Source organism: Cynocephalus volans, chromosome 12 (assembly GCF_027409185.1).
Source record: "Cynocephalus volans isolate mCynVol1 chromosome 12, mCynVol1.pri, whole genome shotgun sequence".
NCBI classification, from domain to species: domain Eukaryota; kingdom Metazoa; phylum Chordata; class Mammalia; order Dermoptera; family Cynocephalidae; genus Cynocephalus; species Cynocephalus volans.
Genome location: NC_084471.1, coordinates 28,953,958 through 28,971,781, shown reverse-complemented (window position 1 = coordinate 28,971,781; position 17,824 = coordinate 28,953,958). Strand labels below are relative to the sequence as shown.

The window sequence follows — 17,824 nt, the reverse complement described above, 5'->3', positions numbered from 1 at the left end:
TGCTAAGGCCCTGAGGCAGAAAAATGGTAATGGTCATATGTTAAAGAGTCTGAAAGAAAGCCATTGCAGGAACTGAGGCAGACTGAAGATGGAGAAGAGTGGCAAGGAATGAGTTTGAAGAAATAGTCAGGAATCAGCTCAGGGAGGACCTAGGGATGCATGTGGATTTAATTCTAAGTGTGATGGGAAGGCATGGAAGAATTTTAGACAAGGGCGTAACATGACCTCTTTTATATTTTAGAAGATCACTGGCTACTAGACAGAGAATAGATTGTAAGTTGAAAGGGAGAGACCAGGAGACTTGCAGTAGATCAGGAGGGGGATGATGAAGGCTTGAAGTGGGTAGAGCCTGTGGAAATAGAGAAGATGGATTTGAGATTGTTGGGAAATTTGGCTGAGATTCTTCATGTATTGGACATGGGGAGTCATGGAAAGAGAGAAGTCAAGAGTGGTTGGTGGTGCTATTAACCATGAAGGGAAAGACTGGGGAAGAACAGGATTGGAGGGAAGAAAAGTCTGGATAACCATTTTTCAGCAACTCTGAAACCATGTCATAGATTTCAGTGGTTCTCAACAGGAAATGATGACATTTACTTAGCAGGCATTGGGAAATGTGGGGAAGGGGGTTTTTGCAGTAGTCAAAATGATGGGGGGCACTACTGGCATTTTGTGGACTGGGATCAGGGATGCTAAGTGTCTTGCATCACAAGGGACAGCCCTCTAATGAAGAACTATCCCCTCTAGAATGCTAGTAGCCTCCTCAGGGAAAAACATTGGTGAACTCAGTTTCTTTCAGTTCTGAGAGTCTAGGAAAATGCACTTTTCACACTATCCACTCTATCTTATCTTTTTGTGAATTATTTGAGTCAAGTTGTCTTTTCATAAGTAATTGATTGAAATTAGCCATAGGGAGGAGATGGAGATTTAGATGGGGAATAGGGGAGATAAGGCTGGGAGACGGAAGGATGAGTCTTGGAGAGTGGGACTGGGAGGTGGATAGGATTTGGAGGCTGGAGGACACTGGGGCCTTTGGAGGGAGGAGAGAAGGTGGAAGAGCAGGTGGGAGAACGTGAGATAGAGACGTCACCGCTTCACCTGTTTCCGTGGCTGCGCTGCACACTGCTGCTGCTTGCTTGGTATAGAGGCTGCCCAGCTGTGTCCCTAAATTTCCCTCCTCCATGCCTCCTGCACACTTTGAACTTTTTGTTTTGATCATTTGAATTCCCAACACAAATTCTTCCTTCAGATGATCAGAGAGATGCCATAAACTTAGCCAGGACCTGCTCAATTCTGCATACTCTACAAGAATAGAGAACAGCACCAGGAGCCTTAATGGCTAATAAAAATCACTGCTAACTTGGGTGAATCATTGCTCTTTCCACCTCTCTAGCTTCATAAAGATAATTTTCTAGCACATGATTTCATTTGGGGCTCTCAACAGCACTGGCAGGCAGGACATGTGATATTATTGTGTCCATTTTACAGATGTGACCATTGAGGTTCAGAGACTTAACCTTCACAAGTCAAGCAGCCTGTAAGGGACAGGGCAGGGGCCAGAACTTGGGTGTAGGTCTCCTTTAGAGGTTTCCTAACCACACGTGGGCCCCTGGGGAAGTGATAGGAAAGGATGAAGAAATTATTTCAAAACAAGGGGATCCTAAAAGGGAAAAGAATACAAAATTTACTGCCCAAGAGAGGCTTTTTATCAACATAAAAGAAATCGATAGGGTACCCCTTTGGTATTTGCCATTACTTTGTAAGGAAAAACCAACAAATAGGAGTCTTTTGAGACTTTTTTACGCTTGGGGGTAAAAGACTTGATTCTTACTGGCTCCCCAGCACGGGAGGCTCCACTTTTGTGCACATTTCTTCCGGATGTTGCCACAAAAGCTGCGACAGGGCTGTGAACACCCTGCCTGAACCTCAACGAATTGGGCCATTTTTCACAGGATGAGGGAAGGGCCGCGGTGTTGCTCAACTCCAGAGTGCCTTTCACACCCTACAATATATGGCTGGCGCCCCCTGGAGTTGCCCTGTGCTCAGTGGAGGACTGTGTATTGTCAATGAAAAATAGTGTGAAGGAACAGCAAGGAGGCCAGCTGTTTCCCTCATGATGTGCCCACTGCTCCATGTACACACACATGTGCACGCGTGTGCACGTGCACATACACACACGCACACACATGCACGTGCACACGCATACACATAAGCACTCACCCCTTCTCAGTAGCTTGGCCCCAGTTTGCTGTGTCGGGCCCAAAGCTCGCTCTCTTTCAGCCCAAACACTGCTTTAAGCCAAGATAACTTTGTCCTCCAACTGAGAAAAGTTTCCCTCTTAGAGCCGGCTAAAGTGTAGGTGTGATGTTGCAGTTTAGCATGGCAGGAAAGAGAAGCAGAATATGACAGCTCTGAAGAAACCAAGAAAGCCCAAAGGGGAGACAAGGTTTAGAGCTAAATCAAGATTGGATTTTGTCATGAAAGGCAGAACTGGCAAAAGCATCATTACAAGGTATTAACCTTGTTACACACAGACGAACAAGCAGAGCCTAGGATTCAGAAATAAATTACACATAATAAACTAGACAGAATAGGCTGAGAGCAACGTTAGCGATTATGCCCTAAGGGGAGAGAAGGGCAAGATGGAAAATAGGCTGGGGGGAGAGAAGGAGTAAGAATAATCTCTGGACACAGGGGGCCCACTGCACTATTTCTCCCTCTGCTTGGCTCCCTAGGTATTCACTTCACTTTTGTGAGGTGGTTTCTCTGGAACCTGTCTTTCTTTTGTTTTCATTTGCTGAAATGAGCATAAGAGAGCCATTCAGAGGCTCCTTTTCCCATTCACAGGGACCTGTCCATTTCTATGTGTTTCCAGCACAAAAGAATCCATTTCCATTCAGCTGGAGCAGCCGCTAGAGTTTTCAGGAGGTCTAAGCCTCCTCTTTCCTATTTTCTTCCAGGCTTACTGTTGTAATTGGCCACAAAATCCTGACTGTGGCCAGGGTCCTTCAGGGTGGTGAGAGGAACAAGCACTTGTCCAGTTCCGGGTCCCTCGTAGCTGAAGAAGAGCTGCAGTTTACTGCCTGCTAACAAGTTGTGATTCTCCTTTCTTAAACAGTGACTTGCTTTTGGTTTCAAGTAACAGAAAACCCAACCAACAAGGGATTAAACCATGACTCTGTTGTTAATTTAGTAAAAAGTGTAAAGGTTGGAGGTCTGTGGCTCAGTGGTGTCCTCAAGGGCCCAGGGTCTCTGATCTTTCCCCTGCACCAGGCCTAGCACGTGGATTTGCATTCTCCATCTTGAATCTCATGGAAGCAAAATGGCGGCCACCAGTCCGCACATAATGGTGTCATGCAAGTGTATTCCAAGGGAGGAAGCGAGGGAAGAGAGTGAGCAGTTTATCCTCAAGAGCCTTCTCACTGAGAAAGAAACTAATTCCCAGAAATCCCTCCAGTGGACTTCATACATGTTGCTGGCCAGAACTGGACCACATGGCCACCCTTAGCTGTAAGGGGTAGAAAGCAAGTATGTGGCGATGGGGAATGGAGTGGCCATTTGACTTGGAACAATCGTGGTTTCTACCAGCCTTGAGTTTATTACTATCTGAACAAAATTAGTGTCCTTTTGGGAAAGAAGATGGGAGTAACAGCCATGGGTGTGGCAGAAACTGTTTGTGTTTTTAAGTAAGGTAATAATAATAATAATAATAATAATAATAGCAAATATGGATTGTGTATTACTTTGTGCCAGACACTGTTCTGTGTGCTTTATTAAGGCTTAGGTACAAACTCATTCAGTCTTCACATCAAGTCTGTGGCATAAATGCTATTATCATCACTTCATCGTGAAGAGGAGGAAACTGTGTCACAGAGAGGTTAAGTAATGGGCACAAAATTATTTAGCTAGAAAGTGACAGAGTCAAGACCCAAACCCAGGCAGTGTGGCTCACCACCCTGGACTGCCTCTATTAGGTAAGATGATAAAATACTCCAAGTAGGATGCCTTAAGTATTGATACTTGTTAGCCGGTATCATTATCATGACTATTATCATTGTCTTCATAACCACCCTACCAGTCAGGCACATTAGCCGTATCAGACAGTTGAGAAAGACAACTCCCAACAGGGTTAAACAACCGAGCTCAAATGCAGACTAGTCCCAGGCGGTTTGTTCTACACCAGCAGCTTCTCAAGTTTGGGAACATTGATCTAATGGCTGCACTACTTACCTGTGTTATTGATCTAGGACTTAATCTGGAAAACTGCAATTGTTGAAGAATAGTCAGAAATCAGGGAAGGACACTAGAAAGGGTGAGACAGTAATGTGGAACCGATTTCCTCCTTGTTCCCTTTCAGCTTTTGAGCTCTTTTTGTTTTGTTGGAGCCAGTCTTCATGAACAGGATATTTCATCCTAGCTCAGCAAAGTCCACAATGTCACGGTTATTGGCTAATAGGTGCAGTTATTAAGCACCTCCTGTATGCCAGACCTGGGAGTACACTGTCCCATTTGGTTCTTGTGGTTAATCCACAACCCACGGCCATTACTCTTCCTGTGTTGCGAGATGACGGGAAATGGAGTCGATCAGCCAAGGATAGTGGTATTAGAACATTCCAGATGCCCAGACAGAGATGATACCCAATTCTCTGAATTAGTCTCTTTGCAATGCTCAAATATGTAATAAAAATAATAGGCAGGGTTGGTCGATCTTTGTGTGGTGTGGTTTTCTTTTTTTTTAATCTAAAGTTCATCTGATTTTTCTTTTTATGCTCATAGTCATAAGGCTGCCTTATCTAAACAGTGATCTATTGTTCCAATCCTTAGACCCACAAAGATTTTCTTTCTTAATGTCGATTTTAGGAGGACAGCTTCTCATCTTCCCTGATTGCATGAGAAGTATCTTTTTACAGCGAAAAAAAAAATCTCTAATGGGCTTTCCAAAAATCTTCTTAAAGCGAGTTCACTATAGAATATTTTATGCAAATAAGTAACTTTCTCGTAGGTTATGACATCTTTTCCTTGAAAAGTGATCATGGCCTTGGAGGAATCCTTGCTAGCCTATCTTTTCCTCGCAGCTCAACTTCAACAAAGAAATATAGATGGGGCTTTAAAGGCTTCAGTAATCAATTTAGTCCATGAATCCATTTAGTTGAGATGTTAATGAAACTTGGTGGATTTTAAAATAATGAATATGTAATAAGACATAAATTGAAAGACATAAACACTGTTGGCAATAATATAATAGAGTTCATAAGTCTTAGCCTCCCCTCACCCACTGCCCCCCTCCCCAAACAGGGCCATTTTAGGAGTTGCTGAGATGCTTACTGAAGTTTGCCAGTTCTCCCATTGGCTGAAACTTAAATGTGCCTTTGAAAACCTTAGTACAGTTGGGAACTGAGCTCTGGCAGATAAAATATGCTATCACACTGTGTTCGGTAGCTTCAGACGGCAACGGCTCTTTCTAGCTCCATATCTTCCAGAGATTTGTGTAACAAACTCAGTTTCCTGTGGGTGAAGGCAGGAAGCAGCATGGAGTACTTCATTTCTTTTAAACAAAAAGGAAAAAGACATTTTGGTTGACACTTTCCCTGCCCTGGGTTTAAAAAGGGGCTTTATTTAATGATCAGGAGCAAGCATGTGATTATATGAGCTCAAAGCCTCAGATGATTTAAATGCCTTTGGGTTGAAGTTTATGCTTTTCTGTTTCCTCCTTAAGAGCGTCAGCACCAGGTCCAGCCCTTCTATTTGGTGCCTGTTTAGCTCTGTGGCTCTGTCTCTCCCACCATCTACATCTATATTTTTGCCTCTTTACCCCCTGAATTAGTTACCGTGTCTTTGGGCTTCACATGGCACCCTTCCTGTAAATCCAGAATCCCTCCTTTCTGCCATCGCACCCAATAGGATCGTCTGTGTCACATCTTGGGAAATGTTTGTGTTTAACCTCACAGAAGCCAACGTCTAGCTAAAATGAATTGCAGCAGGATCCTGCAAACAGCCAAGTGTAAGATCGTCTCCCTCCCAATTCAGCAGTGGGCTCTCTCTTGGCAATAAAGTGGGACTCAGCTTCATATATCAGCTGGGGGAGTGTTAAATGGATGGCTGGCTCACTGCTGGCAATCAATACATGTTAATACGTTGTAAACAAATGGCTTTCCATGGTTTGCGCAAGCGTGGTGATTTTGCAGGTAAAGGCAATGCAAGGTTTACTCCTGGGGATCTTGTCTAAGAAAACATGTTTGGGTCCCAGAAGTGGGATTCTTACTAGGAGGGCATGAGTGACATTTTATCAGTATAATGAGAAGTATCATTGTTAAAAATTATCTTTTTTTTTTTTATTTGTGCGTTTGTGTGCATGTTCAGAACCAAAGGGATCAACCTGAAAGAGTACAACCCATTGCGTCATCTACCTTGATCCATTCCGACCTGACATCCGTTTATGGCACCGTGGTAATGAACAGGACTGTTTTATTCTTGGGGACTGGAGATGGCCAGTTACTTAAGGTTGGTTTTCTGTGCCTTCTTCAAATGTCTGTTTTAATAGTGATTCCTTTTGTGCTTTTTTATTTTTCATTTTTTTTTAATGCTTCTGGGTTATACACAAGACCATACCAATTGCTTTGCTAACTCCTCAGAGACCCCCCAGAAATGTCTTGGAAGAAATTCTGCAGATCTGTATGTAATGACACTCCCCCTCACTGCCCTATCCCCTCCCAGCCATGAGATGAAGCACCAGCCACCTTGCTTCCTGAGAGTGTGCCGAGACATTTTCCCATTCTTACTCATATGCTGCCTGGGTGAGGTGAAGGGGGTCTGGCCCCTACCCCATCCCTGACTCACCTTCCTGAGACGTGTAACCTTTCAGTTCTATCTCCTTTATAATGGAAATGTACAAAGCACCTGATTTCTTACAACTTCAAAGAGATGAGAGATTATAGGGCTTGAAAAGAAGAAAAAACAGGTGTTCCTTCCCTCCAGCCCACTTGCCACCCACAGAGGGGGTTTGTTTTCTGCCCTTTGTACCCACATACACCACGGAAAGGTTAGAGATCTGAAATCCTTTGAGACTCCCCTTGACTTTGATCTCAGAGGACTATTTTTCCCCACTGTATGGATACACCCTCATCAAGTTGAGATTTTTATTCTCTTGGGGGAGAGGCGGTGGGGAGGAGGAGAAAATAAAATCAGAGATAGCAAATGACTTATCTGAAATTATATAGTGGTCTTCTTATCAATGTCATCAGCAAGCATTTATTGAACACCCCTGTGGCCTCCAACAACATTCGTGGTTGGGAATGACACCATTTCTGTCACCCTAGACTCTGATATTCAGTTGCCTCTCTGCAGCCAGTCAGTTTACTCTCAGCTCAGATTCCTAACTGATTACTGGCAGATTTGTTTTCCAAACTGGTTACTAGCTGTGTGACTTTAGGTGAATCACTTAACCTCTCTGAGCTTCCATTTCCTCATCTGTAAAGTGAGATAATACTAGACAACCTAGAAGAACCCTTTCCTCTTCTGATGGTCTCTAATTCTGTCTTCTGCACACTTATCCCCACCTCGACGCAAACCTCTGTACTCGCTCTTCTCCCAATGTGCATTGTGTAGTCCTGTCTCCACACCTTTGCTCACGCTGTCCCCCCAGCCTGGAGTGCTTTCTTTCTTTTTCCTCTGCTTTACTGAGGCCTGTATCTATGTGTTGGCTCAGCTCAATCCCCACATCCTCTTCAGTGATGTCTAAGCCTGGACTGATCTTGCTCTCCCCCCATCTTCTGAAATGCTCACGATCTATATCATTCTTTTGGCTTATTACAGATGTCTTGCTTTGATACCTAACCTTTTCCCTTGTGTTTGTCTTGCCTTCCCAACTTGATTTTAAGCTTCTGGAGAAAGGGGGTCATGAATTCCCATAGCCCAATATAGTGCTGAGTGCCTGGTAGGCATTTGATTTAATCTGTTTTCTTTGGAGGAAACCCAGTAACATATGGGAGGGAGTTTGTTTGTGTACACATTCCTTTGAAATATACATTGATCATCTTTCCTGTTGTGTTAGCTTTATTTCCTGGGGAAGGGTAAATACCCATCAGTCAATCTACATCAGTTGCTCGGTGATGTCTGTAACTACCACAACCTGGTCAGGCTGATTGGACCCATTAGTCTGGCAGAAGAAGTTTCCATCAATTCTTCCTGGGCCCCCTCACCAATTATCTCTTCAGATTTGGGAAATTTTTGATGAGTGTTTTGACAAGAACACTGTTTCCTCAAAGCTGGGCCAACCAAACTGTTACATGGTGAATTGGAGGTGAGGGAACACTTGGATAGAAATAGCTCCCCACGGCACGGCCTGGTTTTGCCCGTCCAGTTCGTTCACCCCAGCAGTTCATGTGCAGCTGGCCAGTTTTTACTGATGTTGTGGTACTGGAGGGTAGGACCGCACTACAGCTTCAGGCTGAGAAGGAGGTGGCCGACTGAAGTCTCGCTTTCTTCAGGAGCTGTGTGCAATATCCCTTCAGAAGCCATGTCTTTGGCCTCATTTTTTTAGGGTTTGAATAACAACAGCAGGTTGGCTTGGGTTTGTTTGTTTTGTGACTATTAACATTTATATAGTGCTTCCTATCTGCCAGTTACATCTACTAACCAATTCAACCCTCTCCACAACCCCATGAGGGAATCGAGGCCCATAGAGGTTGGAGATTTGCCCAGGGTCACACAGGGGCAGAGCAGGGATTTGAACCCAGAGCGACTTCGGAGATTGCACTCATACGCCTCCATATACTGCACTGATTCTCAACCTCTGCCCCAGGCACCAGCCACCATTCCCTGGGATGGATCAGGGTTCCTAGAGGCTCAGAGAAACATCCCGGCCTGAGAAGAAGGCAGACCATCTGAAAGTGGGAATACTTCACTGGCAAGATAACTTCTTGGGAATTAACACCCCTCTCCTCAAGAGAGAGCCTCCTTCGGGATGGTTCCCTCCCTTAGGAGGAGGTTGTGAGGGATGAATTTGAGCTGACTGGGCCCCCCCAGGTGCCCTAGGACAGCCCCAGACTTCCCAGGACTCCTTCCTGTATCCTGTTACAGATTCTTGGATGCAGCCCCTGAAATTACCCAAGTCCTGAAGACCTGGGATTGCGTAGATGATTTGGAAGCCACAGGCAATCCCCAAATCCCTGTATTCAAAAGCCTCTCCCTTGCCAGACTTGTCACCAGAACTGTTAGAAGAGACGAGCATTGACAGACACAAGCTTGGCTTCCTAATCCCACAGCGTAGAGGTACTAATGAGCAGCAAAAACCAAAAAACCTAGTGCAGACAGTGGGAGGAGGAGAAAGTGGGCTTGGATCCCCAGTAGCCTGACTCATCAGTTTCCAAGTGATCAAGGGTTGACAGACCCTTGACAGACGCCAGACATTGTTGTATATGCCTGATAGGATGAGAGGCAGGAAAAACCACAATTGGAGCCAATTGCTGTTTTTTACCAGCACCAATAGAAACCTGACTTCTGAAATCTCTGCAAACCATGTGGAGTTTTAATATAACATGGTGCCATTTTAAACCTCACATTATTTAAATAATTATTACTTTTTGTAAAAGTAATATATGCTCATGTAGAAAGTTGCAGAGTAGTGGGAGATGAGAGGAAGGCAAAGAAAAAATTACCCCTAATTGCATCGTGTAGAGGCAACCGCTGTCAGCATTTTGGATGCTTTTTATACATAGTTGAGGTCAGACTGTCCAATTTTGCATCCTTTTTTCCTTCGGTTAATGAGGGAAAATGCTTATATTAAAATGTTATTGCAAATTCTTTGTAAACAGTATTTTTAAATAGCTGTATCATATTCTATTATGTGGAAACATTATTTTGAACATAAGCTGATATTGGATCCCTTTTAAAGTGTCTTTTTCCAAGAAAGACAGCACTACCTCCAAAGGGAAGATATCATGCACGATCAGTGGAAAAATGACTTTACAGTATGCTAATACCTTTAGTGCCCTTCTCCTTTATTCCTAAGTTCCTTTATACGATTTTAGAAAAACTGAAGAAATTTGCAACTCAGAAGGTCCTTTGAGAGCATCTCATCTCTACTCTTATTTTATCAGTGTGCGGTCCTCACCATGGTGAGGGCGTTATGTCCGGTCACTCCCCTGCACCCGCCAGTTATTTCCCCATTTTACTTCCTGAACATGATTGCATGCCATAATTTCTTCAGTTGTCAGCGTCTCCACTGAGATCAGCTGAAAAGTATGGCCGCACAGAACTCAGCCTTGGGGAATTCATGTTGCACGTGTTGCACGGAGAACGCATTTCTATCAACACACACCGGATCTTTCTCAAGATCGTGGTGCAGCCTATCACGGGGTTTGGATTCCTTAGAGCTGACTCTGTTGCGTATAGAATATTGTCCTTATTTCAAGGGCAGAATTGAATATTTTGAGCTTTTCCAGGTGGTAAAATAAGTCTTCACGGAATATACATGAAATTTGAAATTTGTAACTTTATGCATGCCCATTAACCTTTCTTGTAAGCATAAAAGATAAGAAGGCAGCGGGTGAGGAATGATAATAGCTAGCATTTCTGAGGTCTTACAATGTGCCAGGCGTTAGAACCAACGATGGCATGGGTTAACTCGTTTAATCCTGATGAATCAATACGATTACCATCTCCACTTTATAAATGAAAAAACCTGAGGCTTAGAGAGGTTAGCTAGCTTGCTCAAGATGATCTGAACTGAAGCAGTTTGTCCCCAGACCCCAATTTTTATCCCGCAACTAAACTGCATTAACAATTAAAATGTATTCTGTAGAGCTTGGTAGAGTTCGTGGAACTGGTTTTTAGTTTTTATTTTCTTTCTAATGTTGGGGTATCGGGGTTAATAACAAGATGCAAGTGTTTGAGGTTTCATGAGCAGCAGCCAGGGCTTCTGTGGTTTTTCAAGTTTGTTCCTATTTGGGGATGGCCCTCTGGGGATCCAGCTGAGTGCAGAGCCCTCTCCTCTCAGGGCTGCCAGTGGCTCAGGGGGCCTCTGAAGCCCCTTTGGGGCCCCAAATTTTCCTCAATGGGTATCTTTAAAAGAAAGGTAGAAATTCTGTGTTCAAGTTGAATGGCTCCAGTGAAAGGAGGCTAGTTAGTTTTCTCCAACATTCCTGGAAGTGATGTAGGGTTCAGGGTGCAGGAAGTTATACCCTATTCCCTATCCAGCCTTGAGTTGCTTTTCACGTGCTTAGCGTCAGGACTAGCTTCCTCCGTGGCCCTCAAAACTCTACTCTCACTAACAGGTTTCATTTGTCCAAACTGTGGAGTGAAATTAAACCAGCTCCAGAAAGTTCTTCCTGAATTCAAATAGAAGCCAAACTACATAACACTTGAAGAATCTGCCTTGACTCTGGTTATTAAAGTTTTAGAGTGAATACAAGGGAAAACTAAAAACTAAAATAAAATCTTTTATAAGGGCAAGCTCTGTTTATACTCTCACAGAATGTTCAAATAAGGAAAAGGAGGCCTTGGGGAACCCAGGACAGGACCTGGGGCAGGATGTGGGGGTGGTGGGGTAATGGACAGAATAGTAAAAATAGCAGGAAGTATGAAAACTTGGAAATGGGTTTCATGATGGGCTGGTTAGAATGTCGTATGAAGCCTATTTTAAATTCACCTCCACCTCAGTCATTTCGGTTTGTGAGTTTGCAGGGACTTCCCAGTTTGGAACCTTTACTCCTATGCAATCCACAAATCTAGAATTTGTGGCATTGGCTGTATGCTTCTCTTACTACTTACATTGAAATAAGTAGATTGGAAAAAAAAAGAGAAATTTGCCTTAATCTTTATATTTCATCTTTATTACTCCTAACTACTGAGGCACATTGCTCTATTAGATAATTACCTTGCTTTCTTGTGTGTGTGTGTGTGTGTGTGTGTGTGTGTGTGTGTGTGTGTGTGTGTGTGTGTGTGTGTGTGTGTGTGTGGTTTAAGTCTCCTTCCCAGCATTTCTCAGAAATTGTTTATAGGAAAAGAGTAAATGAGAGGATTAGCTTGTTTGCCCTTCAATTGGTTAGTCCGACAGAGTGAGGCATAGGAAAAAAATTTGGCATAAAATATTTCAGCTTTTTGAACACCTGTGACTCTTCCATCTCATAGTAATTATAAAGAAAAAAAGGAATAGTCTTTCATTTAATTTTTCTCCCCCTCGTTTTCCTCACCTTGGTATATTTCCCATGGCAGGTGTTGAACATGTCCTGCAACTATATGGTGTGGAGGTCTCCAATTGGTTAATTTCAGCAGTGTAGTTGAGAATTTTTTGTATGCAATAGAAAACCCAAGGCTAGTTAATAGCTTACCATGAGTCTTCAGGAAGATGTCAACAGAAACAAAATGATGACATGAACTGAAATTCTCCATGGGGAAAATTTGTTTTTCATGCAGGCTTCAGCTAGAAAAATATGAAGAGCCCTATAAAATCTTGAATGCTAATAGAGTAGTTTTGATTTAATGAATATTTATTGAGCACCCTTTATGTGCCAGGCACTGTCTGGGTGCTGAAAATACATAGGCGAACAAAACAGACAACGCCCCTGTTCTACTGGTAGGAGAAAAAAAAGAAAACAAGCAAATGGATTAATCAATGAGAAAGTCATTTTAAATAGTGGCAAGTGCTATGAAGAAGACAGTGATGAGTAGAGAGTGACAGTGGGGTACAGTAGAGAGGTGATCAGGGAAAGCCTCTCAGAGGAGGTGACATTTGAGACTTGTGTAAGAATATCCGTGGAGAAGGCTCAGATTGACTTCAGATTAGATCTATATTAAGGTCGTATCCTGGAAGCAAAAGACAAAAATCCACATCGTGCCCGAGGAGTGTGTGTGAATTGGATGAGGTTTCTCTTATGCAAAATTCAACCCATTTTGGGTTTCTGTGACTCACAGTTACTTCCTGCAATGCTTCTCTGATCATATTCTTTTTCCAAGGTTGCCCAGCTAAACTGAGTTGGGGCGGGACCGTTTCCTTTGCTCCAATCTTGTTAGGCTTTCTTCTCTGTGTTGATGTTGTCATGAATTTTGCACTTAGAAGGTCTAACTGTCCCATTGGTGCCCTGAGCTGGCTGGGGATGGGGATGGGTGGGGTGGGAGATGATATTAATAGAAACCTGTCCTACAGTCATCTGAGAAAGATGAGACTCTAGGGACCACAGAAGTAGAGATCTCCAATCCCTTTGGGTAGCACATTTGGGACCTTTGTGACAAAATTAAAACTTTCTCTTGTCTTGTCCTCAAGATTATGGAGATCTTCCTTTACGTAATCTAGGGGGGGGGGGAAGCCAAAACAAAACTATTTGACCCACTTACCCTCAAACATTTTTGATTTAAATTGTATATATTTTTTAAGATAATACGTTGACAGTGTTCAAAACTCAAAAGAACCAAGAGACTATAGTGAAAGTCACCTGTTCCTGACTTCCAAAGCAACCAGTGATAGTACTTTAATGGGTATCTTTCCAGAGATAGTTTATATATGTCTACAAGCTAAAGGGGGAAGATATTCTTTCCTCCTTTTATTGAACACATAACACATTAAACATGTATGTTACATATGTGTATATACCTGCATATGTGTATATGATGCATGTGTATTTACAAATGTATACATATTTAGTATAACATGTTAAACATAACTTAATATACACAAAGAGCTAAGTATTTTCATGTCTAGATTATATTTCATTTTTTCTACTATAGTTTATTTAACCAGTTCCTATTACTGGACATTTGGGTTGTTTCAATCTGTTGTTTGTAACATAGGATGCTGCAATGAATATATGTCATTTAATGTATATATGAGGGGCTGCCGGGCCCAAGGGTATATGCTCTACAGTTTTGATAGATAATGCCAGATTGCCTTCCAGAGAGGTTCCACCTCCACTACTGACAAAACATACCAATTTAAACCTAGCATTGGTAGTTATCAAGACAAGCTTCAGTGCAGGCCACAATAAGTAGCTTATTCAGGAAACTGGTTGGTAAACAGTGGCCCATGGTTCACTTTGGTAATTAAGAGAGAGAGAGAGAGAAAGAGAGAGAGAAGGGACCAGAAAGGAGGAAGGAAAGAAGAAAGTCTTCCCTGTCATTATTCAGAATTCTCAAGAGAATACCGGTTACTCATCTCCAAGGTATCAATAAGTCAATGTTGCACCAAACTAGATTTTTCCAGGCCCAGCCCCAGAAATGATGCTCCAAGAGTAAATAAAATAAGCCCCCAATAAAAACTGCAGTGTAGTTCCTAATTCACTTAAAATGGATGAGTGGTAGTCTTTTGTAAGTTATGTTTTTATTTACGTTTTTATTTTAAAGCAAATTGCAGACACTATGTCATTTCACCTTGACATATTTCATTATGCAGCTCTAAAAATCTATGGTCATTTTCTTAAACGATGGTAACCATATTGCCATTATCACAACTGACAAAATTATCAGTAATTTCTTAGGATTATCTACTATCCAATTCATATAACTAAATTTTCCCAATTGACTAAATGTATTTAAAATTATTTCATTCAAATTGGTATCAAAACAAAGACCTCAAACCACATTTGGCTATTCTGTTTCTCATACCTCCAGTAGCCTCATCTCTTACTTTTATTCCCTGACACTGATTTACTGAAAAACCAGGTCCTTTGTCCCACAGACTGTCTCACATCGTGGATTTGGCTTTTTGCTTCCTTGTGGTGTCATTGAGCTTGTTTCTCTGCTCCTTTGGCTTCCTAATGCTAAAGGAAAGTTAGCACTAAGACTTGATTAGATTCAGGTTCAACTTTATTGGCACAAATACATCATAAGTGGCACCACCACATGATGCTTTTGACATGATGAACTCCTGAAGATATACCTGGACAGCAGCCTTTATTCTCTTGGGCTTTACTTGAGAGTACTCTTATCAATCTTTTTTTAAAAACTGGCTTCCTGTTTCTTCTTCTCTATACAACCACTTCCCAGAACCAGATCAGCTGCTTGAATCTGAGCTGATTAATAAAGCTTATGAGTCAGAGACAGCAAGTCCTGGCAAGTCCACACCTTGGTCATGCCTGCCCCGTGGCTCCCTCCACTCATGGTTTTCTGTAGGGCAACATTATCCGATAGAACTTTCTGTGATGGTAGAAATGCTGTATGTCTGCACTCTCAAATATGGTAGCCAAGCCATAGGTGGCTAGTGAACACTTGAAATGTGGCTAGTGTGAGTAGGAACTGAATTTTTAACTTAATTCAGTTTGAATCTGAATAGCCATATGTGACTAGTGGCTATTGTATTGGATAGTGCGGCTATAGAGTCATTTTCAAATGACTTGAGGCACAGACCTTTCCCACATCCCTTGGGACCTAACTGCTTCTGTTTAAAAAAGAGCTTTTTTAAAGTCATATTTAATATATATGGCTAGCGAGATTGACTTTTGCAAAGCTGCTGCTGAATTTGGTGAGCAGCCCACGGGCTCCAAGTGAGCCACTATTTGCACCAAATCCACCTGGGCTTGACCTAAGCAGATGCTGGAAGGAGGTCACTGACTGCAGGGTAAAGCCAGACTCAGGCCTAGGCCCTGGAAGTGGGGTGAATGCAGGAACACACTCTGTGTGCCAAATTCATAAAGAGCCTTTGGCTAAATAGCAAATACCTAATTGCCATCTGGATATGTGGGCACAGGCAGATAATCATTCAATGGGTGCATGAAAGTAGACTTCATCTGAGAAGACTCTCAGGTGCCAGTTTTTTCTTTTCAAACCATGTGTCCGTGATGTTTACTGTGGCAGAGATATGAATATAGATAATATATCTGGATGTGTTCAAACTGACAAAATGTTGAATATCTTCACTTTTTAAAGTGTTGTGTTGGGTGAAGGGATGGGTACAAAGATGATTAAGACATGGTCCCTACCCAAGAGGAGCTTGCAATCTTGAAATAGATTAATATCTATTGAGTATTATGTGTTAAGTATCTTGCATAATTCTTGCTTGATTCTGACAAAATCTGTATATAAGGAAGGCTTTATTAGCACCATTTTAGAGATGTGGAAATTGAGGCCCAGGGAAGTTAAGTTACTAGTTCCAAGTAACATAGCTACTTAAGGGCCGAGCCCGTGGCGCACTTGGGAGAGTGCAGCACTGGGAGCGCAGTGACGCTCCTGCTATGGGTTCGGATCCTATATAGGAATGGCCAGTGCACTCGCTGGCTGAGTGCTGGTCACGAAAAAGACAAAAAAAAAAAAAAAAAGATAGAGCCAGAATGCAAAACTTGCCCAGACCACCATGATGTTTCTCCAGGATTATGGTAATAGTCTCCCAACTGGTTTTCCACTGGTCATCCTGTCTTCTTACCATGTCATTCCTCTGCTCAAAGCCCTGCAATGGCTTCTCTCTCTTGTCTAGAGTAAAAGGCAAAATCTCTACCCAGGCCTGCAAGACCCTTCCGTAACCACCCCCTGTGACCTCACTACTTACCTGCCCATCCACTCTGCCTCTATCTACTCAAGCCACACTGGTCTCCTCCCATTTTAAGGTTGTTGCACCAGCAGGGCTCTTTTAAGAACATGTTTTGTCCATATATCTAAGTAACTCACTCCATCACCTCTTGCAAGTATCTAAATAAGTGTCACCTTCTCAATGAGACCTACCTTGAGCATATTCTCCATTCCCTTACCCCACTTTATTTTGACCTATATCACTCATCACCTTCTAATACATTTTATAATTTACTTTTTTATTGTTAATTGTCTGCCACCACTCCCCTACACACACACACACACACACACACACACACACACACACACACACACACACACACACACACACACACACACACACAAATGTAAGTTCTGTGAGGGCAGGATCTCTGTCCCCTGCCCCATTTTGTTTACTGCCATTGTTTAAACATGTAGAACAGTGCCTGATACCTAGTGAGTGTTCAGACATTTGTTGACTGAAGATGAATGAAGCTCAGGTATGTCCAATTTCAAAGCCACTGAGTATGGAGTCACTCTATTTATATTTTATATGTAAACACGTACCTACTTGTCTACACCTGTTAAGTTGTCTGGGTTACTTTAAAATGCATGACTGTGTAGAATCATGTAGGAAAATCAGAGTAACCATGCAAATCATGCAAATACATGTTGGGAGCTACTTCCTTTAATTTCTTTTTTTTTTTGTCTTTTTGTGACCGGCCGCACCGCGCTCAGCCAGTGAGCAGCGCACCGGCCATCCTTATATAGGATCCGAACCCGCGGGCGGGAGCACTGCTGCGCTCCCAGCGCCGCACTCTTCCAAGTGCGCCACAGGGTCGGCCCTACTTCCTTTCATTTCAAGGTCACTCTTGGCACAATACTAACACAGGTGTCACATGTGGCTTCTGATAGGGCCAGATGTGGTTAGAAATTGTGGACAACAACCTTTCATGTATGAGGATACTGTCCCTGCATAGAAGAGTGGCTTTCTTGCTTGTTAGTTTATTTTTGGTGACTTCATCCCCTACAAAAGCAGAAATACAGTGCTTGTTATTACCAGCCTTACTGAAGACTGGGACATGAGAGGTGTTTAATACAGTACTTTAGTAATGAGTAAGAAAGGATGGGGTTTTAGGATCCAGCTACAAGTTTTGCCACCCTGCTATTCAGAGTATTTAATAGAAATCGTATTTCTCTTTTTGAAAAAAAATAGGTTATTCTTAGTGAGAACTTGACTTCAAATTGCCCAGAGGTTATCTATGAAATTAAAGAAGAAACACCTGTTTTCTACAAACTTGTTCCTGATCCTGTAAAGAATATCTACATCTATGTAACAGCTGGGAAAGAGGTAGGT

At 42.5% G+C, this 17,824-nt stretch overlaps 1 protein-coding gene across 1 annotated transcript in view; it reads left to right on the top strand.

Moving 5' to 3' along the window:
* PLXNC1 (plexin C1) overlaps positions 1–17,824 on the top strand; it is a 141,354-nt gene that overhangs the window by 13,010 nt on the left and 110,520 nt on the right. The window contains exons 2-3 of the mRNA XM_063076002.1: positions 6,358–6,498; positions 17,684–17,818. Of these exons, the coding sequence (XP_062932072.1) occupies positions 6,358–6,498; positions 17,684–17,818 (276 nt within the window). The remainder of the gene's footprint in view (positions 1–6,357; positions 6,499–17,683; positions 17,819–17,824) is intronic.